Raw genomic sequence first — 26925 nt, 5'->3', positions numbered from 1 at the left:
AAAATATATGATACTCCAATCTTTTGAACACTTGGGATACTTACCGTGATTGAGAGACCGTCCGGGACACAGAGGTCATTGACAAGAGACATGCAGGAGATCAAGGAGGCCCAGGAGATCTGGAGTTCATTTCTGGGGATCTGTGATCCAATTTGCGCTCTTTGACCTCCCTGAGTAAGGGGGGGTCCCTGTCGGTCCGGTAAGCCTTCCTTTTACTAAAGGTGATGGGTATCACGAGGTCAAGCAATCACACCAATTCACATATTCATATGAAGATTTTTTAGTCACTTTTATGGACTTCCTTTAGATATTAACTATATATTTATTTATTTTTTCTCACCATATTTTTTGCACTTTTATTGTAGCACTCTCCATATATCTTCTGGCCTTGTATATTCCTTAGTTTTGCTTGATCTATGCAAGTTTTATTTATTTGTAGCAATTTGTAGAATTTCTTGGTTTATATAAGATTTTATATGCGATTTATGCAAGTTGTTTGCAGTATTTAGCATTTTTTTGGTTTAGATGTGATTTATGATAACACTTTTTACATTATATGGTCACTAATTTGCACTTTTTGTGCCCAACAACTTTCTTCATATATTTTAGCGCTGCACTTTTTTATACACTGTTTCTAATATGGCATATACAGGGTTCCCAGAGTTTGTGTGCCTACTGGGACATGCACTGGGATCTAAAGTAAGATTACATCAAGGGTCCCCAGGCATACACCTCACAAAGAGTATTGTTCCCTTAAAATCCAGGGCCCATAATCAGTAGGAAGGAGGCTAGCGTTCAGTCCCCTCCAAAAGCCTATGTCCCGGGTGAGTCTGTTACAGTGGTGTCCTTCCAAGTGACGACAGGTGTAACACCTCACGCTCCCCAAGAGATAGATAAGACAAAAATATCTTCTTACCGGATATTAAGACCTTTCAAGGACTGTATACTATATTTTATTTATTTATTTATGTTACATGCTTACAGTTTATTAGTTCTTATGGAAATTTGTAATTGGAGTCTCACGTCTGGCACCGCAAGTGTAAAATCATTATTGAAAAGGTATGATGAAACCTTCTAATTGAGACATTTAGAAACAATGATTTTTCCAGACCATTCAGTTTTAGTTGGCAATCTCTCAGTGCTCGGTTAGTGACCTAGGCATTTGTAATCACTAGTACTGATCTGACCATCAGCTGTTATAGTACTACTCAGTGGTGTGCGCAGCCTACTGCATTAGGGTGTGCACCCCAGAGCTCAAACACACTGAAGCATAGTAAACTGGAATTTAAAAAACAAATGAGTCTAGAGTGCACAGCATTTTATTTAGACCCCTTTCACACTGACCCGCCTAGAGTGTCAGCAGGAAAGAGGAAATATTTTTAGCGCCGCTTTACCGTCGTTTTAGCGGCACTATTCGGCCGCTATCGGATGGTTTTAACCCCCTGCTAGCGGGCAAAAAGTAGTTAAATCTGCCCGCAAAATGCCACCGGAGCGGCGTTTTGGCGGTGGTATCGCAGCGCTGCCCTAAAGATTTCAATGGGGAGCAGCGGTCCTTCACTGCTCCAAAGAAGCTGATGGCAGGACTTTTTCTGACGCCCTGCCAGCGCACCTCTCCAGTGTGAAAGCCCTTGGGCTTTCAGAATGGAGTGAATGGAGCAGCTGTTTTAGGGCAGTTTGCAGGCGCTATTTTTAACGCTATAGCGCCTGCAAAACACTCCAGTGTGAAAGAGGTCTAAAGCCCAACTCCAGCCAAATCGTTCTTTTTTTTTTTGATTGTTTGTTAGGAAAGTGAGGAAGAGTTACTTCCTTTCACTACTTTTTATTGCTGTGTGTCTATATTGTAATATTTATCTTCATTTCCTGTCGATGTGACAGACAGAATAGAAAATGAGTGGAAATACCACCAATTCAGACAAAGACGCTTACAAGTGTTTTTTTTTATTTTTATGGAGCTCCATTTAGCACTTTGGCATGGACCTTGACATGAAGGCTTTTTTCTAAAATGTCTTTTACACTACGCCACCTTCAGCCATATCTAGAGGTTGGAATTTTTTTTACTAGCGTAAGGCTTGGTTCACACAGGGGCGACACGACTTCAGGACGACTTTGTGAGGCAACTCGGAGACGACTTGAACACGACTTAGACACGACCTGGGGCGACTTACAACACAACTTTAAGTCGCCCCAGGCCAGGCAACTTTTGCCGTGGCCAATCAGAGAATGATCTCTGAAGGGGGAACTCCACGCCAAATTTATGAAAAAAAATTGGCGTGGGTTACCCCTCCGAGAGCATACTAGGCCCTTAGGTCTGGTATGGATTCCAAGGGGAACCCCCTACGCCTAAAAAACGGCGTGGGGGTCCCCCCCAGATCCACACCAGACCCTTATCCGAGCACGCTACCCGGCTGGCCAGGAAAGGGGGTGGGGACGAGCGGGCGCCCCCCTCCTGAGCCGTACCAGGCCGCGTGCCCTCAACATGGGGGGTGCCTTGGGGGAGGGGGGGCGTGCGGCCCCCCCACCCCAAAGCACCTTGTCCCCATGTTGATGAGGACAAGGGCCTCTTCCCGACAACCCTGGCCGTTGGTTGTCGGGGTCTGCGGGCGGGGGGCTTATCGGAATCCGGGAGCCCCCTTTAATAAGGGGGCCCCGGATACCGGCCCCCCACCCTATGTGAATGAGTATGGGGTACAATGTACCCCTACCCATTCACCTGTGAAAAAAGTAAAAAAGAAAACACAACACAGGCTTAAAATAGTTTATTGCACAGCTCCGCGGGTCTTCCGTCTTCCGGGGTCTTCTCGCCGGACTCCTCCGCTATCTCCTGCTAGCTCTTTTACTAGCAGAGGAGCCCGGCTTTCTTCCCCGCCGCCGGCCTCTTCTTCCGACTTCGGGGTCTTGTCCCCCCTCTTCGGTTCTTCTGCCGGGCCACCGCTTCTTCTTATAGCTCTTTTACAGGCGGTGGCCCGGTCTTCTGTCGTCGCCGCCGCCTTCCGTTCTTCTTCTTCTCCTTCTTCTTCTTCTCCTGGAGATGTTGACTCGACGTTCTCTCCGGCCGCAATGCCAGGGACGCGCTGCGCGGCGACTTATATAGGGACAAGGGGTGGGGTCATCGGTTGATGTCACATGGGTTGATGTCACATGGGTTGATGTCACATGGTGACAGTCCCAGCATCCTCCAAGGGGGCGGGGGTCACCACGTGACATCAACCCATGTGACATCAATCGATGACCCCGCCCCTTGTCCCTATATAAGTCGCCGCGCAGCGCATCCCTGGCATTGCGGCCGGAGAGAACGTCGAGTCAACATCTCCAGGAGAAGAAGAAGAAGGAGAAGAAGAAGAAGAAGAATGGCAGGCGGCGGCGACGACAGAAGACCGGGCCACCGCCTGTAAAAGAGCTATAAGAAGAAGCGGTGGCCCGGCAGAAGAACCGAAGAGGGGGACAAGACCCCCGAAGTCGGAAGAAGAGGCCGGCGGTGAGGAAGAAAGCCGGGCTCCTCCGCTAGTAAAAGAGCTAGCAGAAGATAGCGGAGGAGTCCGGCGAGAAGACCCCCGAAGACGGAAGACCCCCGGAGCTGTGCAAAAAACTATTTTAAGCCTGTGTTGTGTTTTTTTTTACTTTTTTCACAGGTGAATGGGTAGGGGTACATTGTACCCCATACTCATTCACATAGGGTGGGGGTCAGGTATCTGGGGGCCCCCTTATTAAAGGGGGCTCCCGGATTCCGATAAGCCCCCCGCCCGCAGACCCCGACAACCAACGGCCAGGGTTGTCAGGAAGAGGCCCTTGTCCTCATCAACATGGGGACAAGGTGCTTTGGGTTGGGGGGGCCGCACGCCCCCCCTCCCCCAAGGTACCCCCCATGTTGAGGGCACGCGGCCTGGTACGGCTCAGGAGGGGGGGGGGGCGTCCGCTCGTCCCCATCCCCTTTCCTGGCCGGCTGGGTAGCGTGCTCGGATAAGGGTCTGGTGTGGATCTGGGGGGGACCCCCACGCCGTTTTTTCGGCGTAGGGGGTTCCCCTTGGAATCCATACCAGACCTAAGGGCCTGGTATGCTCTCGGAGGGGGAACCCACGCCAATTTTTTTTTATAAATTTGGTGTGGAGTTCCCCCTTCAGAGCTAATAATTCTGTCAAAGTCGCCTCCGTATAGACAGAGATCTGACTTGGAGGCGACCTCCATTGAAATCAATGGGTACAAGTCGCTTACAAGTCGGATTGAAGTAGTACAGGAACCTCTTTTGAAGTCGGAGCGACTTCAGTAGCGTGCATTAAGACGGCTCTCATTCACTTACATTGATTTTTAAATGTTGTCCGACCTGAGGCGACTAGGGGCGACCTGAAGTCGGATCTGAGTCGCCCCTGTGTGAACCGAGCCTTAGGCTTTGAGCTACAAAATTACATTGTTTGCTGCAAATGGTTTCAGATTATACCTCTTCTATGATATAAATGTAACATTAAAACACACCAAATTTTTTACTTTCCCTAACATCAACAATGGTGTGTTGTAAGACTGGGAAGCTCCTGCATTATGTATCAGAAAGACAGACATGGTATTTGTCCACAAGAACAGATTCCTGAAAATATAAATACTGCAATAGAAATGGCGTACAGTGAAGGACATAAATTATTAATATGTTTTTTTACACAGCCTAAGATCATGTTACTCTAGGTATAAATACACTCAAGAGAAGAACGTAAATGTATTTTTACTATAGAACCTTCACCTCACTTAGTAGAATTAAGTACAACCTCACAGATGCTCATTATTCTTATTATTACCTTTTTTTCTGGCAATTTTTAAAGTCTTCATAAAAAATAAGCCCTGGGCAGCCAACATTGTAGCTGCTGAAGGGCTAAAAGAACCAAAAAAAAAAAAAAAGGTACTGGGAAAATCGATTTACATTTTGCTAAATAGAATAGAACATAGAGTGATGTGAATGTACAAGAAGCATAGTGTATAATGCAGGGAAGAAAGAAGTCACGTTATTGATGCATTTGTCTGTATCCAGGATTCAGTACCTGATCAGATAAAAAGTATGGTGGGAAGGCCTGCAGAGCAGACAAGGCTGTACTGCACACCACCCCTGTGTGCTCCTCTGCATATTGAAGTAGAGTAGGGATGGTTTCAGGCAGCTGAGCATTCTTCAAAGATAGAAGGTATATTTTCATCTCATCCTCATCCTCTGCATTATTCAACCCTTCCAAAATCGTGGCCTTTGCTAGTTCAACATCCTGCAAAAAAAAAAAAAAAAAAAAGTAGAAACAGATTTATCAAGTTAAATGCCCAACTCCAACTTTTTTTTGGACAAAGTGTAGCAGGGTTAGAACTAGTGTCATTATTATTATTATTATTTAGGATTTATATAGCGCCAACAGTTTGCGCAGCGCTTTACAATATGAGGGCAGACAGTACACTTACAATACAAATCAATACAGGAGGGACTAGAAGGCCCTGCTCGTTAGAGCTTACAATCTAGAAGGAATGTTTTAATTGATGTATGCTGCACCATTGGGAGCATTTTGCTCACCTGCAATATACATAATTCGAATTGGACAGCGCTACTATGTAACATATGCAAACATAAATAAAAATATTTCAAATAAAAATACAAAAAACTGTGTAAATGTGTACACAAATATCTACGTGTAGCAATGTGTGTGTGTGTGTATATATATATATATATATATATATATATATATATACTGTATGTGTACATAAATTGTGACATGCAGGGATTAGTGTACACATTTACACCGTTATTTGTATATTTTATTTTTTATATTCATATTTATTTTTGCATATATTATATAGCAGTGCTGTCTAGTTCTAATTATATATATTGGGAGTGGTTTTGATACACTTTTTATGACAGTAGCTGCAAATTCACAGATTGATAGTCTTGTGGCACAGATTTAAGTAAAATTTTGCTTACCTGCCCTGTGGCAGGGTACCAGTGTGACAAGGGATCTAATCCTTTCCCTGTCTGTCCATAATTAAAACGTGTTTTATCTGGTTTTAAAGCCTAATTTTAGCTAAAATGCAAAAACCTGCACCAGAGGGGACATAACTTACAGTGACTAACAATTAGTATGATGTGTCCCTTGTGTTGATTTTCTCACTTTCTATAGATATCTTCCTTTGTCCTAGCCCACCCCCTCATCCACACCCCTGCAATCTTCTGGTGCAGCAGGGGTTAATACAGTAAGGGGCTCACATCAAGAAAGCTAAACAATGCCCACCCTTTGCTGACAGATTTGCCACTTATAGAAGCTCTAGTCCAGCTTCTATGAATTATACAGCATCTGTGAATGGAGAGGACTGAGCTATCAATCATCCACTATTACAGATAATTTTAGCTAAACTTAGGCTTTAACTTAACATTTAATTCAGTAACATAGAAATATGTACAGGGGAGACAGCCTGTATGTACCATTTGGGTTTGGTTATGGTATTACCTGGACCCATATGGTACACCAGGGCACCCATTGAATAAAAATTCACAGACTGGAGGACCTGGTGGCAACTGATACGGGCCTCAGGGAGCAATACCTCAAAAATTGGCACTATTGGCTGGAATTTTTCTATTCTGAGGAGTACATAAGGTTGACAGCATAGACGAATGGTGACTGGGGAGCCTGATTTATAGCGGGAATGGCCGGTGGGGGGACCGGAGGGAGGGCCCTCTCGCTTATCTTACCTTGTCCCCTACCCCTTCATCCCCTCCCTTCCCCTCTTTCCTCCGAGACTTTTCCACCTTCACTTGAATGCTCCTCCTACCTCTCTTCTTCTTTCTTTTCCCTTCTTTTTCTCTGACACTGACCCTGCCTCCTGCCTTTTTACGGTTATTGGACCCTCTGGTCAAACCTGGATACATGTCTATTACTGATAAGTCGAAACTGTTATTATGGGAGACACAAATCGATCCTCCATCGGAGACTTAGTTCTCTAGCTGGGAGTGCAGAGGCCTAGGCCGGAAGTTGAGAGCATTTAAGTTTCCAGTTGGTACCAATGGGCTGAGATTGCCCCCCCCCCCCCCCGTATACATAATTGTGTTGTCCCCTGTGTGGGAGTATGCAAACTGTTACTATACAGTTATTTCTCTATACTGTTATGTTTCCAGCATAAATAAAGAATTTATAAAAAAAAAAAACAACTGGTTGCTATTGACCATGGAAACACGCGCTTCTAAGCTATAGATTCTGCAGGTTCTGATCAAGGCAGTAATTATTTCAATTTTATGATCAAATGTGTAATTGGTGATACAATTTGGTTATGCTACTGATTTTTTGCTGTTTTTCAAGTCTGTACTGTGATGGTTTAAATAAAGAACTGGTAAAGGAATATAGATGTTCAGCATTAACAAGGACTGGGGTACAGGTCAAGGTTTCCACTTTGTTTGCTCGCAGAAATCCAAATAGAGAGGGACACACTTAGCCAAAAGAGCCACCACTTGAAGGACTTTTACTTTAGTCCTTTTCTGTTTGGTATGTTTCACCTAAAGTAAAAAAAGCTTTTAGGATTTTCAGAGTGCTGGATGTTTGTCTATTTGTACGTTTGTGGTGCCAGCACTTGCTGATCACCTGATTACCAGTCTCGCTTTGGATATATCTATGTATGTGGGTTAAACTCTCTTGTGCTATTGCACAAAGGGGCATGGTAAACCTGTCATGCAGGAGAATGTGGCCTGTTAGCACAGGAAAATTGCAATGGCCAGTTTATATCTTTAGTGCAAATGTTGAAAAACAAAACACTTTGAACAAGGCAAGATGTGAGACCACCCCCCCCCCCCCCCCCCCCCCGATGGCATATCACGCTGCATTTGTCCATATAGTTCAATCAATTTACCTTCATCTGAGTTTTGTGTGAGCAGAATCCTGAGAGCATCTCACGGGATTATTAGAAGTGTACTTCCTAGAGCTTGGGTTGTGCAACTTCCTCTGTGCTTGTTGCCTACCTCATCAAACACACACAAACTTCCAAGATATATTTGAATTCTTCTTACTGATTTTTTTTAAAACAGAAGTTTTGTGTGTGAGAGGCAGCAAGGAGCCTGGAATAGGTATGCTTCGAAATGCTTCTTCTGCATCATAAATTAATGTTCTAAAATCACCAGTCTACCGCCAGTACAAAGTGGGATGGCCTGGTGGATGATGAACTAAAGTTCTGAGCAGTCAGTCTATGCTCCCTGTAAGCATTTCAAGGTTTAATGTTCAGTTGTGATTGGAATGTGCCTTAAAGCAAGACTTTAATGAACTGTAAAGTATATTTTGATCTACTATAAACTGGCTGCGAGCCATTTCATAAGATTACTGTCAGTTTTTAATACACTTGTACAAAGTTTTATGTTCAGAGCTAACGGTGAGCGCGTGCCAAGAAATATATGTGCACATTTAACTCCAAAACCACACGTCATGGTATAAAAAGTTATGTTGCAGACATGTACGTGTATCCTATCTGAAAAATATTTTTATTCTAAAATTAAGAACTGAAAACAAGAATGGCACACCTTTCCATCAAAACCACATCAAGTACTTTAACACAACTGCAACCACACATTTCTCTACTGGTCACCACTGTACCTACACACTTTTCTGCTCACCAACATTGTACCCACACGCTTTTCCACTGGTCACCACTAGAACCACACACTTCAACACTGACCAACACTGCAACCACACACCTCTCTACTGGTCACCACTGAGGCATTGTTTTTTTAACCACTGCACCCTTCCTCTTCTTTACTAACCAATACCGCACCCACCCACTTTTCCACTGACCATCACTGCACCCATACACTTCTCTAGTGACCAACAGTGCACCCACACTCTTCTACACTGATCAAACATTGCATATACACTTCACTAACCTCCACCGCACCCAAACACATCTGTGCTGACTGCCACTGCACCCACACCCATCACCAGTGACTGTCACTGCACTTACTCTCTTCACTGATCAACACTGCACCTTCCTCCAATGCCAAACATTGCACCCACACACTTCTCCGCTAAATACTACCACATGCACATACTTCCCCACTGAAAGCTGCTGCGCATACATACTTCTCCACTAACCAACACTGCATCCACACACTTCACCACAGACCAAAACTGCACCCACACACTTTTCTCCCTGATCACAGTTGCTCCCATATTTCTGCCCAGTGACCCCCACCACATACCCCCACCTCATACTCTTTTTACACTGATCAACACTGCACCCACACGCATCTTTACTCACCACCACTGCACCCCACACAATTCTCTAGTGATCAACACTGCATCCACACACTTCTCTACAGACCAACACTGCACCCACACACTTTTTTCCCTGATCACAGTTGCTCCCACATTTCTGTCCAGTGATCCCCACCACATACCCCCACCTCATACTCTTTTTACATTGATCAACACTGCACCCACACGCTTCTTTACTCACCGCCACTGCACCCCACACAATTCTCTAGTGATCAACACTGCATCCACACACTTCCCCACTAACCACCACTGCACCCACACACTTCTCTAGTGACCAACACGGTATTCACACACGTCTCCACTTTAACAAAGTAAGTAGGCACACTCAGGTGCCCAAAGACTATTAAAAAAATAAAAATACTCTATAAAATTCCCCGGAAAGTCCAATGTGGCAGAGCCCATTCACATGGGCAAGCTAATCCTGAAGCTAAAGTAAGCTCTGTGTGCAAACAAGAAAACAAAATAAGGAGGGGAGCACCTCTAAATGTAGCATGTACTATAATTTATTAAAATAAATGCCAAAGGACCACTCATAAATAAAATCTATTCAATGCTTCACTGACCAACCCTGCACCACCTACTTTACTCTCTGATCACAACTGCACCCACACTTCTTCACTGATGAAAGGTGTACGTGTGCACTTCTCCACTAACCAGTGCTACTACAGCCCTTTCTCCACCGCATGTTGTATGACATACCACATGTGCGCTATGCTACACGTTAAATTGCATTCCTGAGACTGATAAACTCTGTACTGTACAGTGCCCATTTATAAAAATAAAAAAAATAGGAACTTGGAATTTCATTAAATTCAAAACTCATTCAATGAGCAGGCATTTTTTTGTAAGCACATACAAACAAAAGTATACCTGGGGAAGAAAGTATTTTCCAAAGTATGCCTCAAAACATATCTGCAATCAATAACGGTCATGACAACAATCCCTTTAGGACTTCAGGGATTATGTCAACCAGAAAGAAAAGTCTTAAGGAATTAATGAATGACCTACCTCTTCTTCACAAAGGTCCATTCTGCAGATCTTGCCAATAATTGTTCCAGCTATAATAATTCCTGTTTCCATAATCTCTGGGTTTGGCACTTTTGCTCTAAGCTTTTCCTGTAAATGAAAGCCAGTTCTCAATTTTTAGAGTATACTTACACCACAGAATATATTACTTTTGTATACTGTATGAAAGCAATAAAAGCTGTTATATGTTAGAGCAGCCTTTCTCAACCTTTTCAACACAGAGAAATCCCTTGAAATAGTTCTCCGATCTCAGGGAACCCCTGTTAAAAATTTGAAATCTACAACTCATGATACATTAATGTGATGGCCAATGGGAAGAATGGTCCTTATACCTGTGGTCCTTGGGAAGAATTACCTCCTTACAGATAGTTAAAAAGATCAATGGTGTCAGTGGGAACTTATCTGAGAGACAGAAATTTCCCAATGCTGAAGGAACCCCTAGCAACCTCTGGAGGAACCCTAGGGTTTCACGGAACCCTGGTTGAGAATCACTGTATTAGAGTGTGTTATCCTTAGGTAGTTGTAATAAAAAGAAATATAATGCTACATGCTACAACATTTCTCCCACCTGTCTGGATAGGCCTTGCCTTCATTAAAGCTGAACTACAGAAAAATAAACACAAAATCAAAGCAGCTATGTATATTCACTGTAAACCATGAAATGTATTTTAAATGTGTCTGGTGTAAGTATCTGAATTTACCTTGATATACTATATATTTCTCCTGTAATCTCCAAAACTGGGAGAGGGAGGGTCAGCAGTAAAAAGCCATTCAAGTTTTTCTGTATTTCAGTGTGCTGGCAGAGAACATACTGCCAGTAGAAGAGACCAAAGTGAGCAGAGGGATGGTTTCTTCATTATACTGCTGTTTCTACATTACTCAATCAGCAGGCTGATATAGAGGGTGTGCTAGACTAACCTACACTGCCACATCAGTTACATCCAGCTCCTGTATGTGCTTTCTGGCAGGGGTGCTTGGCTAAACAGGATTAGCAGTCTTTCAGCATGTAAACAGTGTACACATACAGTATGTATAGTAATGCACGATGAAAAGTCTAATCTATCTACAGCCAACAGTGGATCTATGTATAACACCAAATGGAGCCTCCTAAAGGACCATGCTGATTACTCAGAAATCCTTCTGACCAAAGTGATGGCCACAGAAAATATTTAACTTATGGGATAGGAATTTCAAAGGTATTTCCCAATTAGATTCAAAAGAAAGTCTTGATACCACCAAAGATACTAGATTTAAATCTCACACTTGGACCAGAGGGAGCAGCATTTGAAAACCCTTTTATAAAAGTACCTGTTAAAGAATAATTAGCAAGAGAACATTGAAAAAGAGGGGACAGTGCAGACTCCTGACAATTTATGATGCTAAAAGCCAACTGTTGTTATATCCCCAAATGGAAGAAAAAAAAAACAACTAAAAAAGCACATGGATAAACCACCAGACACTTATACCAGTATATATAAATCTTCTAGGTTTGATAGGAAAACATGCTGGAAGAAGACTGGCCTATTTTTACAAAGTCAGAATTACAGAATCCAAAATTTCTGTATATCTCAGAACCAGTGTCAGGTCAACTGAGACCAGGTGATAGATGCACTCCGTAGGAGTCGGAAGTGCACAGCTAGGTAGTGGACCTTAGGACTGACTGCTGCGGATTGTACCCAGGGAGATTCAGGACACAGGTCTACTGGATCACTAACACAGATCCCAATGGGAGCTGAAGCATAGATTCCCCAGGGCACAGAGTCAAAGGCCGCGTACACACGAGAGGACTTATGTCCGACAGACCTCCAAAGGAGTTCCGCCGGAGTTCCGACGGAGTTCTGGCGGAGTTCTGGCGGACTTTTCGACCGAACGGACTTGGACACACACCATCACACCAAACTCCGACGGAGTCGAACGTGATGACGTACGACTGGATTCGAATAAGGAAGTTCATAGCCAGTAGCCAATAGCTGCCCTAGCGTCGGTTTTAGTCCGTCGGAGTAGCATACACACGAGCGGATTTTTCGAAGGGGACCGGGTCCGGCGGAGTTCCGTCGGGAAAATTTGAAGCATGCTTCATTTCTAAAGTCCGTCAGACTTTGGCGAATCAAAAGTCCGTTGCAGCCCACACACGATCGAATAGTCTGACGGACTCAGTCCGTCGGAGTTTGGATGTTGAAAAGTCCGCTCGTGTGTACGGGGCATAAGAGCCAGCAGGTGTTCACCAGAGCCTCCAGTGGTGAGGATGGACTTCGCTGCAGTCTGGCTCCAGGTCGCGGCCCCTAGGGTCTCACAGCTCACACTCACAGTAGACTACAGGAGAAGGAAACAGTAGGCTGGAACAACAAGAATAGTAAGGGGATAAGGCAGAGGTCAGGGCAACTAGCAGACAGGAACAACAGAGTACACACCAAAGGTTCAGGGTCACAGGCAGACAGGGATGGTCAGGGACATGCCAAAAGGTCAAGGTCACAAGCAGACAGGAATCGCTGAGAACACGCCAAGATCGGTAACAGAGACAAACGAAGAACACACGGCAAGCAGGAAACAGGAAGCCAAACACACAATGAATACACAATAGTTGATCAGCACCGGTTGATCAGCACCCCTGGCTTGCAGTGCACAGGTTAATATAGGGTTCCCTGATAGGGCCTGGGGTGGAGCCATGCTTAGAAGAGAGGTTATAAAAACCACCAGGTGGAAGTTGCTGGCCTCTTAGTCTGAACACATGAGGAGAGGTAAGCAGAGGAAGATCACTGCATAACCATGACAAACAGCCAGGTAGTCAAAGCCACCAAAAATCAGGGGGAAAAACTGGTCCATGGGATAACAGATTGGACCGATCGGGTAGAGGCAATGGAGCGTCAGCTAAAATATGATGTCCTGGATCCTAAGATTTCTAGTCACAGTACTTTGCATATGCCAGCTGGGTACAGTGCCAGTGGCCTCATACTGAATATGTAATGGCTGGATACAGTTCAGTATCCTCTAGCAACCTCTACTGTGCATATACTGGCTGGACACAGTGCTAGAAGCTCTACTGCTGTGCACAGGGCACACTCCCGAGGAAAAAAAGAAGCACCAAAATGTAAGGATTAAGGGCAGAAAAAAATTCACACTATCTTGGTGGAGCTTAATGTAAAGAGCAGTTTTATCTTCAGGATTTATTACGAACTGAACCATGGCAAACCATCATTGATTTATTACATTGCTTGGAGTACTTACTTAAAAGTTTTATACCATCAATCCTAGTACTCGCAAGCAGCTTTGCACAGAAGATGGATGTCGGGATTGAAGTTGATAAGCTTGAATCAGCAGTTGCATCAGTATCTTCTGATTCTCAAGATATCTTTAAAAAAACTTGTCTACACTACTGTTTAAGGATTATTTTGGGACTAAACACCCCCATCCCATTGGAAAATACCTCATGATTAGTCTCTATCAACTCGTGACCTAATTCTGTGTAATAATGTGTTGGTTGCTTAACTGTAAACTATTCATAAATGTTGATATAATCATAATAGCAACATTAAAGGAGTGGTCTACAAAAGTAAAAACAAACTTTTCATTATTTTAAACCCCCTTACACACGGGCCAAATGATAGCCGACATTGCGCTGGTTCAAAAGAAAACAGCTGACATTCGGCTCATGTATATTGCCCCCTGCCTGGCAGTTTGGTTGGTTTCTGTCAGACGAGCATGCTGGAAAATCAGCAGCTGATCATCTCCCGATCAGTGCTCTCAGCCAATGGCAGAGAGCTCTAATCGGAGTGTTCTGACAGGGGGATGGCCCCTCCGACAGAACACAGCTCAGCGTGGGAGATCTCTGTACTAACGTTGGGTCATTAGTACAGTGGCTCTAACTGGACAGTTTTTTTCCGCTCTACTGGTAGATCAGGCTGGATATTGGAAATCCTCTCTCCAGTTAGGCAATGCGTGCACATGCACCAACTCTCTGCCATCCTACACTTCTCTCTCCTCAGTGGGAGTTCGTCTGACTTCACCATGATGGTACTAAAAACGAAACAATGGGAGATTTATTTTGCAGTTTCATGACCTTACACGGCCTTATTTCTTAAAGTGTTTTTTCAATAAATTAACAAACGTGTAGCAGGCATGTTGTAATGCAATTTCTCCTTTTGGCCACAAGATGGAGACAGAGAGATGCTGACTTGTCCTTCCAGAAAACCTATAGATACAAAGCTCACTGGGAAAAAGGGGAGTTTCAGGAAGTGCTGAGGTAAATGAGGTGAGAAAAGAGAGAGATAGACAGGTTTTCCACACGGCACTACAGAGAGAGTGCTGACAGGAGACTGAAGAGAGGGAAGTACTGAGATGATTGAAAGAGTAATGCCCCGTACACACGATCAAACAATCGGGTGCAAAAGTCCGGCAAAACTCAAGTCCGCCGGACAATCCCCCCGTGTGAAGTCGGACTTTTTTTACCCGAAAGTACGGCGGACTTAGAAAGTAGTTTTGCACTCCAATCTTCCCGCCGGACTTGCATTTCGGCAGGCAATCTGGCCGTGCGTATGCCAGTCCGCCGTACTTTTGAAATGAGCGGACTTTTCCCGCGCGGAGAAAAGTCAGCTCATTTTGAGCACGTCTCCAGGTAGGCCGGGCCCGTGAACGATGCGTAGCTGGCCCCGCCACCTGTTATGAACTTAAAGGGGAACCCCAACTACGAAAAAAATCGGCGTGGGGGTCCCCCCATGTCCACATCAGACCCTTGTCCAAGCACGCTACCCGGCCAGCCAGGAAAGGGGGGGACAAGCGAGCGCCCCCCCCCCTCCTGAGCCATACCAGGCCACGTGCCCTCAACATGGGGGTGTGCCTTGGGGAAGGGGGGGCCGCGCGGCCCCCCCACCCCAAAGAACCTTGTCCCCATGTTGATGAGGACAAGGGCCTCTTCCTGACAACCCTGGCCGTTGGTTGTCGGGGTCTGCAGGCAGGGGGCTTATCGGAATCTGGGAGCCCCCTTTAATACCCATTCACCTGTAAAATAAAGTTAAAAAAACACAACACACAAGATAAAATAGTTTATTGCACAGCCCCGGGGGTCTTCCATCTTCGTGGGTCTTCTCGCTGGACTACTCAGCTATCTTCTGCTAGCTCTTTTACTAGCGGAGGAGCCCGGCTTTCTTCCTCGCCGCCGCCCTCTTCTTTCGACTTCGGGGGTCTTGTCCCCCTCTTCGGTTATTCTGCTGGGCCACCGCGCCTTCTTCTAGCTCTTTTACAGGCGCCGCTGTCGCCGCCTTCTGTTCTTCTCTTCAGATGTTGCCTCGTCGCATCCTCTGCTCACGATGGCACAGCGACTTATATAGGGACATCACTGGATGATGTCCCCGCCCATTATGGTGTCACAGTCCCAGAGGATGCTGGGACTGTGACATCATAATAGGCGGGGACATCATCCGGTGATGTCCCTATATAAGTCGCCGCTCGCCTTGCCCCCGTCATTGTGAGCAGAGAGGTGGGGGGCCGGTATCCAGGGGCCCCCTTATTAAAGGGGGCTCCCAGATTCCGATAAGCCCCCCGCCCGCAGACCCCGACAACCAACAGCCAGGGTTGTCGGGAAGAGGCCCTTGTCCTCATCAACATGGGGACAAGGTGCTTTGGGGTGGGGGGGCCGCGCGGCCCCCCTTCCCCAAGGCACCCCCCATGTTGAGGGCACGTGGCCCGGTACGGCTCAGGAGGGGGGGCGCTCGCTCGTCCCCCCCTTTCCTGGCCGGCCGGGTAGCGTGCTCGGACAAGGGTCTGATGTGGACCTGGGGGGGACCCCCGCCAATTTTTTTGGAGTTGGGGTTCCCCTTTAAGTCCATACCAGGTGGCGGGGCCAGCGAGGCATCGTTTGCGGGCCCCGCCTACCTGGAGACGTGCTCAAAATGAGCGGACTTTTAGCCGTATTAGTCCACTGAAAAAGTGCCGTGTGTGGGCAAGTAGCCCGTTCGGAAAGTCCGCCGGATAGTCCGCTACATGTGTACGCAGCATTAGAGAGACAGGTTTTCCACACAGCACTACATTGAGAGTGTTGACAGAAGATCTGAGGAGGGCTGTCTGAGGAGAGTAAGAAGAGTGCTCTCAGGTACCAGCATCTAAGGAGAGAGACACACACTGACACCAGGGACTGTGTGAATCAACATAGATAGAGAGAGACACGTTTCTTCTGAGATTACAGGGGAAAGTTACTGTGAGGAGAGGGGATAGAGGACAGGAGTGGTGAGGTGACGGGACTTTGTGGTGGAACTCCACCTAAGAGAGAGTGAACCACACTGTCTACCAGCATCAGAGAGAGAGAGAGAGAGAGACGCTTTTCCAGAGACTGCTGCCAAGAGACTGAGGCTAAAGGAGCCAGGAACAGTGTACCCCACATGTTCCCCCACTGTTCAGCCAAGGGACCCTGCTCAGCAACTCAGCACCATCTAGCCCAGTGGAAACAACCCATACACTGCTTCAGGGATCACCCAGACCCATCCAGGTGTCCTGTTGGCCGTTGTCCCATCACCCTGCCATTTCAGCTACCAGCCACCCTGATCGGCTGACAGGAGATGATCCAGTGCCTTACAACATTGCCAGGAGCCTGAACCACCATTTGGAACTTCCATTGTGTCATCACTTAGAGGATTGGTGAACAAGTGTAAACCCAACATCTTTCTTAGCACAGTACAGACACTGCATGCAGACACCTATTCCCCTTTTTACTGTCAGAGCATGCTTGTTTGGAGCTGCCACTTTTAGCCATTCTGTTCTTAAAATAACTAGCTAACGGGATTTCCTAGAGTATCACTGCCTCACTTTTGATTTACAAAGGGCCACAACTTTGCTAGCAGAAGACACTAGTACCCTTCAACTCAGGACCTATAACATTACAGAACTGTGCTGACTCTACCTGATAATAATTGTATTGTTACTTTCAATGGTGTTTGTGGCCCAGAAGGAGCCAATAGATCTTCTCCCCTTCCTCTCAGCTTCTGTGTTATGGGCATATAGATTACTGCCCTTTTCTAAATTTACAGTTGCTAAGTATAAGGTTGTCTTTTCTAATGTATTAATTCTTAGCAAAAAGGTTTAACAGTGTTGTAAGTTTCCATGTGCTTTAAACAATGATAATATATAAAAAAAAATTATCACTACCAGGTGTGATAATCCACATCCAGGATAACAGTATTTCCCACATGTGTCTTTAAATGTGTTTGGAGTAATTTAATTTAACCAGGTGTGTCAGAGGGGCTGAGGTCATTCCTGGAGTTGAGGCAGAGGTCAGAGAACCCAAATTTACCAGGGGGCTCCTTTGGGGTGGCGCTACACATATCATACTTACCTGCTCTGTGCAATGGTTTTGCACAGAGCAGCCCCAATCCTCCTTTTCTCAGCTTCCCACCGGCACTCTGTGCTCCTCCCCCTGCCAAGTGTCCCCATAGCTACCTGCTTGCTATGGGGGCCCTCCTGTGTGCTCGCTCCCGAGCCCTGCTCTCAGTAGGGCACTTTCACACTGATACGGTTCAGTTTTCCTGCACCATGGGTGCATCACAGAGTACTGGTGGTTTTCGTGTAGGTTAGCTTCTATTATGTCCCATGATGCACCTTCAGAAATTATCATGACCGGTAAAGCAAAGTTCAGAGGTCAGTGCTAAATGAGACAGAGTTCAGAGGGCAGTGCTAAATTATGCAGAGTTCAAAGGTCAGAGCTAAGTGATGCAGATGTTGGGGTCAGTAGTGACACAGAATGCAGTAGTAAGTGACCCTCTATCTCACCTCTATGCTTTATCTTTGTTCTCTGTTTATTCCCTGGGACTCTGCCCATTACTCGATGCTTAATGCAGCTCCAATACTTAATGCAGCTCCAACTATTCTCCCTTTCTCCTATTCCCTGATCCAGTAGGTGGAGCTAAATAACAGCTACACATAGCCCTGCTTGCTGGACCAGGGAATAGGAGAAGGGGGAGAAGATCTGAAGCTGCAGTACCCTGAATAATGTGAGGAGTCCCAGGAATAAGAACAGAAGTAAGCCAATACTCTTTCTGTGTCTCCCCTGCAGCTGCGCTTGTCACAGAGCACCCACATCCTCTCTGTACAAAGCTAATCACTGTCAATCACAGCTCCGCCTTCCTACTCCCTGTTACAGAATTTACTACCAGCCACCTCCGTTTCTTCTGTAGCTGCTTGTGGGGGAGCTGCAGGGAAGACAGAAGCTAATTAGTGGAGCTGAGTTTCGGAACTTTCGGAAATCTGGGATTCAGATTGAGATTTAACTCAGGTCTTGAGACAGTTTCCCAATCCAGGGCAGTTGCAAGGTATGCACACAGGGTGTTTAGGATGTGCCCAGGCACATCCGGCACACCCCATGCGCACCTCCTTTGCCCAGTGAATTTACTGTCCCCAGGTGATACACAGAGATTAAACAAATTCTCCTACATCTGCAGCTCTCTCTTCTCTACAGCTGTTCAAAGTGCACAATTTATACAGCTTCTCTGAGCTTCCAGAAAGCAGGGGGCATGAAGCCAAATTTACACTCTGCAGAGCTGAGGAGAGCTAAGAGCTGATTGGAAGGAAGGGACACACCCTCTTCACATAGTACACAGGGACAGAGCTGAGGATCAATCACAGGCTGTTTGCTGTACCTCCCTCCCCGTCACCTTTTTATCTCTTGGTGTCAGGAAAATTTGTCAGACATGACTCATGCAGATAGTAGAGGAATGAGGCAGCAGTTTGAAATAACACTTAGTGCTCTGGATTTAGACAAGTACACACTATAGAGGAATATGCAAAATAACTTTAGCATTATATGACTTACTAGCACAAGCTTGAGGAGTTCTATAGAAGGGTATGGTGCAAAGGCTGCAGAATATAGAAATTGCTCATGTATCTTTGCTTGTTTCTTTTTGGTAAAATCCAGGAAATCTGAAAGTGCGAATATTGAAGCATGTGACTGGGCTGCGACTGCTGCATCAATAAAAAATGGCCTGCAATATAAAATACAATTCATCAGTTTCAATCACTATAATCAATGAAAACATTAATCCAGTAACAATGATAGATAGATATAGATAGATAGATAGATAGATAGATAGATAGATAGATAGATAGATAGATAGATAGATAGATAGATAGATAGATAGATAGATAGATAGATAGATAGATCCCATGTGCATACATATATTAAAGCTGAGCAGAATTTTAAATGATTCAAATTTACCCTAAAGTTTAACTCCCCATCATAACTTGTGATTCACTATAAGGTCATAAGTTTGTTGACACCCAATCATCATATCTATATAAGCTTGTTGGACATCTCATTCCAAAACCAGAAAGTTGCTGTAGGTATTTGTACCAATTAAGCTTTGTACCATATGCTGTAATTTTAACAATACTCTTTGCTGGAAACACCTGACTGCAATATTATTGAGGAGTATCCACATACAAAGAGTAAAATACAAAGTGCACTAAAGGAACCAATCCACATGCATCTTATATTGATTTAGCTGTGATGAACTGAAAACAGATTACTGTGGGCTGCACCCACCCGGCCAATGTACATATAGGGCCGGATGGGCATTCTCTCCTTCTGAATGGAGGTTCAGGAACATCCTTCAGAAGGAGGGGGATCACGCACACGCGTGCCCGCGCAGCGGCGCTATCACAATGTGCTCGTGTCACCCGGACGCATCTCCGATTGGCAGGAGGGCTCTGTGATTGGCCCTCCTGATCACATGACGGCCGTGTCCAGTCAAAGCCGTCATGTAATGTAAACACAGAGCCGGTTGCTAGGCAATCGGTTCCGCTCTCCTCACACGGAAGTTGTTGACACATGTCCCCACACAATGTCCCCAAAACACACATGTCCCCCACATATGTCCCACTAAAATCACATGTCCCAATGATTATATGCACACATATGTCCGTGATCACCTGCACACATCTGTACATGATCATTTGCATACATATGTCTGTGATCACACAAACCAATTATTAACCACTTGCTTACTGGGCACTTAAACCCCCCTCAGTCCCAGACCAATTTTCAGCTTTCAGCGCTGATGCACTTTGAATGACAATTGCGCGGGCATACAACACTGTACCCAAATGAAATTTTTATCATTTTTTTCCCACAAATAGAGCTTTCTTTTGGTGGTATTTAGTTACAGCTCGGAGTTTTATTTTTTGCTAAACAAACAAAAAAAGATGCAAAAAAAAAAAAATCATGTTTTAATAGTTTGTTATAAAATTTTGCAAACGGGTCATTTTTCTCCTTCATTGAAGTGCGCTGATAAGGCGGCACTGATAGGCTGCATTGGTGGGCACTGATGGGCTGCATTGGTGGGCACTGATAGGCTGCATTGGTGGGCACTGATAGGCTGCACTTGTGGGCACTGATAGGCATAGTTAAGGCGGCACTAATAGGCACAGATAAGGCGGCACCGATGGGCACAGATAAGGCGGCACTGATGGGCAAAGATGGGCACAGATAAGATGGCACGGATGGGTGGCACGGATAAGTGGCACGGATGGGTGGCACGGATGGGCACTGATAGGTACCACAGATAGATGGGACTGATGGGCACTGATAGGTGGCACTGATAGGTGGCTCTGATAGGTGGCACTGCTGGGCACTGATGGGCGGCACTGCTGGGCACTGATGGGCGGCACTGCTGGGCACTGATGGGCGGCACTGGGGTGCAGCACCTTTGAGGCAGATTGGGTGGCACTGTGGGTGGCACTGTGGGTGGCACTGTGGGGTGGCACTGTGGGGTGGCACTGTGGGTGGCACTGTGGGGTGGCACTGTGGGCATTATGGGCACAGACGGGGGGCACTTACTTTTACTTTGTTATTTTTCAGGATGGCACTGCGGGAGGCAGGTGGGCACTGGCAGGTGGCATGTGGTGCCTTTCATTGCTGGCCGTGATCGGGACTGATGTCCCGATCACGGCCGCCGGTGATCGGCTTTTTTTTTTTCTCCTCGCGCTGTCAGCGCGAGGAGGAATAATAGCCGATTACCGGCTCCGTTCTATCACATGATCAGCTGTCATTGGCTGACAGCTGATCACGTGATAAGGGGTCGGGATCGACCCCTTACACGGATCGGTGATCAGGCGAGTCTCACGGACTCGCCGATCACAGAGCGCGCCGCGCGCGCCCCTCAGGGGGCGCGCAGGCCGCTCGTAACCAGGACGACGTCAATAGACGTAGTCCTGGAAATCTAGGTCCGCGCTAATGCCGTCATTCGGCAATAGCGCGGTACCCAAGTGGTTAAACACTTTGCGGAATTTTTTTTAATGAAAAACATGTAGCAGAATACATTTTTCCTTAAATTTATGACAAAATTCGATTTTATTGGATTTCTTTTAACCACTTGCCGCCCACCCTATAGGCAATTGACGGTGGCAAAGTGGTTGCATAATCCCGATCAGACGTCATATGACGTGATCAGGATTTCAAGCGGAGACGGAGACTCTTTACCACGTGATCAGCCGTGTCCAATCACGGCTGATCACAGTGTAAATAGGAAGAGCCGGTGATCGGCTTTTCCTCACTCGCGTCTGTCAGACGCGAGTAGAGGAGAGCCGTTCGACTGCTCCTCTGACAGGGGGGGGGTCTGTGCTGATCGATTATCAGCACAGCCCCCCCCCCCCCGAGGATGCCCACACTGGACCGTCAGGGATGCCACCAGACCACCAGGGATGCCCAGCAAAAGGTAATCCTCCCTAGACCACCAGGGATGCCAGTCAGTGCCCACAATGGATGCCAATCAGTGCCCATAATGGATGCCAATCAGTGCCCACAATGGGCATCACTGATTGGCATGCATTATTGTTTGGCACTGATTGGCATCCATTAGTACAGTATAACATAATACAATGCCGCCTATGAGTGCCCACCTGTGCTGCCTATCAGTGCCCACCTGTGCCGCCTATCAGTGCCCATCCGTGCCACCTATTAGTGCCCATCCATGCCCATCTGTGCTGCCTATCCATGCCCATCTGTGCCGCCCATCCATGCCAATCTGTGCCAGCTATCAGTGCCAATTTGTGCCACCTATCAGTGCCCATCCGTGTCGCCCATCAATGCCACCCATCAGTGCTGCCTATCAGTGCCCATCAGTGCCACATATCACTGTCCCTCAATGCCACCTCATCAGTGCCACTTCATTGGTGCCACATCATTGGTGCCCATCAGTGCTGCCTTATCAGTGCCCATTAGTGTAGCCCCATCAGTGCCCATCAGTGAAGGAGAAAACTTACTTATTTACGAAGTTTTGAAACTGAAACAAAAAAAAAAATTTTTTTCAAAATTTTCGGTATTTTCTTATTTGTAGCGCAAAAAATAAAAACCGTAGAGGTGGTCAAATATCACCAAAAGAAAGCTCTATTGGTGGGGAAAAAAATTATAAAAATTTTATTTGGGTACAGTGTAGCATGACCGAGCAATTGTCATTCAGTGTGACAGCGCTGAAAGCTCAAAATTGGTCTGGGCAGGAAGGTGTTTAAGTGCCTGGTATTGAAGTGGTTAAAATAGAAAGAAGAAAATATTGTTTTTTTTCCAAATTTACGCTATTTTTTTGCTTATATCGCAAAAAATAAAAAACTGAGTCATGAATAAATACCACCAAAAAAAAGCTCTATTTGTGCAAACAAAAGGATAAAAATTTAATTTGGGTACAGTGTAGCATGACCGCACAATTGTCATTGAAAGTGCGAGAGCGCTGAAAGCTGAAAAATGGTCTGGGAAGGAAGGGGTAGAAAGTGCCCGGTATTGATGTGGTTAAAGTGATATTAAACGCACACTGTTTAATATACATTGTCCCTACTATTTCTGTATATGGATAATGGCACTGTAATTATTTTAATTTAAAAAAAATCTACAATGCCTTGAAAAAGTATTCACACCCCTTGAAATTTTCCACATTTTGTCATGTTACAACCAAAAATATAAATGTGTTTTATTGGGATTTTATGTGATCGACCAAAAGAAAGTGTCACATCATTGTGAAGTGGAAGGAAAATTATAAATGGTTTTCATTTTATTTTACAAATAAATATCTGAAAAGTGTGGCGTACATTTGTATTCAGCCCCCTTTATTCTGATACTCCTAGCTAAAATCAACTGGAACCAATTGCCTTCAGAAGTCACCTAATTAATAGAGTCCACCTGTGTGAATTTAAATTTCAGTATGAATACATCTGTTCTGTGAAGCCTTCAGAGGTTTGTTACAGAACCTTAGTGAACAAACAGCATCATGAAGGCCAAGGAACACACCAGACAGGTCAGTTAGATTATAAAAACATGTCTTAAGCTTTGAACATTTTACAGAGCAATGTTCAATCCATCATGCAAAAATGGAAAAAGTATGACACAATTGCAAACCTACCAAGACATGGCTGTCCACCTAAACTGAAAGGCCGGGCAAGGAAAGCATTCATCAGAGAAGCAGCCAAGAGGCCCATGGTAACTCTAGAGGAGCTGCAAAGATCCACAGCTCAGGTGGGAGGATCTTCCACAGGAAAGCCATAAGAAGACCCATTTGCAGTTTGCGAGACGCCATGTGGGGGACACAGAAAACATGCGGAAGAAGGTGCTCTGGTCAGATGAGATCAAAATTGAACTTTTTGGCCTAAAGGCAAAACGCTATGTGTGGTGGAAAACAAACACTAAAAAACTAAAACTAACACACCATCACTACCGTGAACCATGGTGGTAGCAGCATCATGTTGTGGGGATCAGAGAAGTGTGGTGAGGAGAGTGGCTGGTGAGGCACTGGCTAGTACCAGAGCCAGATACACACAGGTTACATACACCATGAACGTTAGAGCGAGAGCTACAATGATGGCTACAGCGCGGACCTCAATTTCCAGGAGGCCATCATAGAAAGTCCTCCCCTGTGCACGCTCCCTGGGGAGTGCACTGAGACGAGTAAGGGGCCGGTCCTGACCCCTTACCATGTGATCAGCTGTCAGCCAATGACAGCTGATCACATAATGTAAAGAAAAGCTCAGTAATCATTGGTCAGGAAGAGGAAGGAACACAGGCACCTCATCTGTGGCGATCAGTACCCCATGCCAATGGCACCTGTTATTGCCACCTGCCAGTCCCCACAGTGCCCACCAGTACCACCTATCAATGCTCACCAGTCATGCCAATCAGTGCCACCTATCAGTGTAAGCAGTGCCCATTATTGCCACCCATCAGTGCCCATCACTGCCACCCATCAGTGCCCATCACTGCCACCTATCGGTGCCCATCACTGCTGCCTCATCAGCATACATCAATAAAGGAGAAAAATCGCGTGTTTGCAAAATTGTATAACAAAATATAAAAAAAAAAAATGTATTTGGTATTTTTCCATTTTTTTAACAAAAAATAAAAACCGCAGAAGTGATCAAATACCACCAAAAGAATGTAGCGCGACACTTTGGACAAAGTGTCTGCCATGTACAAATTTAGTTTTTTACCTCAGAACAGTAAAGGGGTTCTGAGGGCTGATTGTATACGGTAAACTTTGACATCAGTTTGGCTGGGCTGTGTTAGCCCTTGTACACGCGGTCGAACATTCCGACAACAAAATCCGCCGGATTTTGTCCGAAACTTGTGTTGCATACACACGGTTGGACAAAGTTGTCGGAAAATCCGATCGTACATAACGTGATGACGTTATTTCCTTTCCGGGACTATGTTCAGGCTAGTAGCCAATAGCTTTGGTCTAGGAATTTGATCTGAGCATGTGTGGCACTTTGTCCAATCGGAAAGTCTGATCGGATCATGTTGTCGCAAAGTTTTATAGCCCAGCTCTAAAACTTTGTCCGTCGGATATTCTGACGGAAACAGTCCGATGGAGCCCACACACAGTCGGATTATCAGACAACATGGTCCGATCTGACATTTTCCATCGGAATGTCCGACCGTGTGTACAAGGGCTTAGAGTTCTGCCTGGTCATGTGTACAGTTAGGTACACATGACAGGCCAAGAACCAGGCTTGGTTGGACGCTTTGGGTATCAGCGTTCTCCGGAACCAATCAGTGGGTGCGTCTGGCCCCGCTGAGGAGTCTGGGGAAGGATGCTTAAGATGTTGAAGTCACGTGTTCAGGGTTCGTTCGTGAGGCCATAGCTGCCTGTTCCTGATTCTAGGCCGGGGTAGCCCCGCGAGGGGTCCCAGTCACGGGAGCGCGTGTCGCTCCGCAACATGCTTCGGGTGACTAACCCCAATAGACTCGCCAGGTCTGGGGCAAGGATCCATCTGTTCCGAGTCTCGGAACCAGCTGGTCCGAGGAGCAGTAACTGAGGGAGGATTCATGGTGTCTGGGTGTGCTCTCGGCTTGGAGGGGCACTGCAGCTCGTGTAAGTGACCGGAGAGGACTCTTCGGAGGAGGGCCAACAAGCTGGCATCCTAAGAAATGCCTGGTTGCTGGGTTGTGAAGGACATTAACGAATCCATGCTTTTCCAGTACTGCTAAGGAGACAGAGAATGTCCCAGGTACTAGGAAAAGGTTCCTGTTCACTTTCTGTTACAAATTGCTCAAGGTTAGAGATTTCACAAGTTCCGGATCAAAGTGCTGACTGCCATAATCTCTGCCTAGAGATTTGTTCAGCTTTGAGGTGCCCAGCTGCGAGTGGCTACTCTCTGGGTTATATTAGAAACTTTCTGATGATTAGCAGTTCAAGGTGCCTGAGTTTCTTCACCCTTGCCCTTTGTTCCCATATGAGACTGTGTTGTTGGATGTTACCCCTGCAAATAAAAACCTTTCTAAAGGACTTTAATGGTGTCAGCATCCAAAGTTGTTGGGTACTAACCCTGGGAACCCCTAGACATGAAAGAACAAGCCAAGTGGAGGTAACCGGTAAGCCCAAAAGTCAAGGCCGCCCTACCAAGGGTTATGGCTGCTACACGAAAGCTCTATTTGTGGGGAAAAAAAATTATAAAAATTTTATTTGGGTACAGTGTTGTATGACCACGCAATTGTCATTCAAAGTGCATCAGCGCTGAAAGCTGAAAATTGGTCTGGACAGGAGGGGGGGTTTAAGTGCCCAGTAAAAAAAATGGTTAAAGCGTATGGAGATTTTTAAATACCAAAGTTTGACGCCATTCCACAAGTGTGCGCAATTTTAAAGTGTGACATGTTAGGTATCTATTTACTTGGCATAACATCATCTTTCTCATTATACAAAAAATCAGGCTAACTTTAGTGGGTTTTTTTTATATATTATATTTAAAATTGCTGTGCAAGTACCGTGTAACATAAAAAGTTGCAACATCCACCATTTTATTCCCTAGGGTGCCTGCTTAAAAAATATATATAATGTTTGGGGGTTCTGTGTAATTTTCTAGCAACAAAAAAATTATGATTTTTACATGTAGAGGAGAAGTGTCAGAATTGGCCTGGGTGGCAAGGGGTTAATTACCATACAAAAATAATATGCAAATAATTATTATAAATTGCTTTTATTGATTTTATTGTGATTTACTATATTTTTAAAAACTGTACTCAAGCAGGTGACTAAATTACTAATTAGTTTGAAGTTATAATTTTAAACCAGTAATTTCACAGTAAATAGATAAATAATAAATGATTATGTGATAACATATAGCATAATAATATATAATTTAACTTGATTACAACAGTCCCTTTTCAGCAGGCAGCAGATTC

General features: G+C 45.4%; 1 protein-coding gene across 1 annotated transcript in view; it reads right to left on the bottom strand.

Annotated features, from left to right (window-relative positions):
* Positions 1 to 26925, bottom strand: part of LOC143930334 (microsomal triglyceride transfer protein-like) — a 250550-nt gene that overhangs the window by 121916 nt on the left and 101709 nt on the right. The window contains exons 9-11 of the mRNA XM_077454590.1: positions 19081 to 19249; positions 10269 to 10376; positions 5022 to 5234 (exon numbers count right to left, since the gene is read on the bottom strand). Of these exons, the coding sequence (XP_077310716.1) occupies positions 5022 to 5234; positions 10269 to 10376; positions 19081 to 19249 (490 nt within the window). The remainder of the gene's footprint in view (positions 1 to 5021; positions 5235 to 10268; positions 10377 to 19080; positions 19250 to 26925) is intronic.

Source organism: Lithobates pipiens, unplaced genomic scaffold (genome assembly GCF_037356315.1).
Source record: "Lithobates pipiens isolate NorthernLeopardFrog02 unplaced genomic scaffold, aLitPip1_a1.2 Scaffold_25, whole genome shotgun sequence".
NCBI lineage: Eukaryota > Metazoa > Chordata > Amphibia > Anura > Ranidae > Lithobates > Lithobates pipiens.
This window is presented reverse-complemented; position numbering and strand designations above follow the sequence as displayed.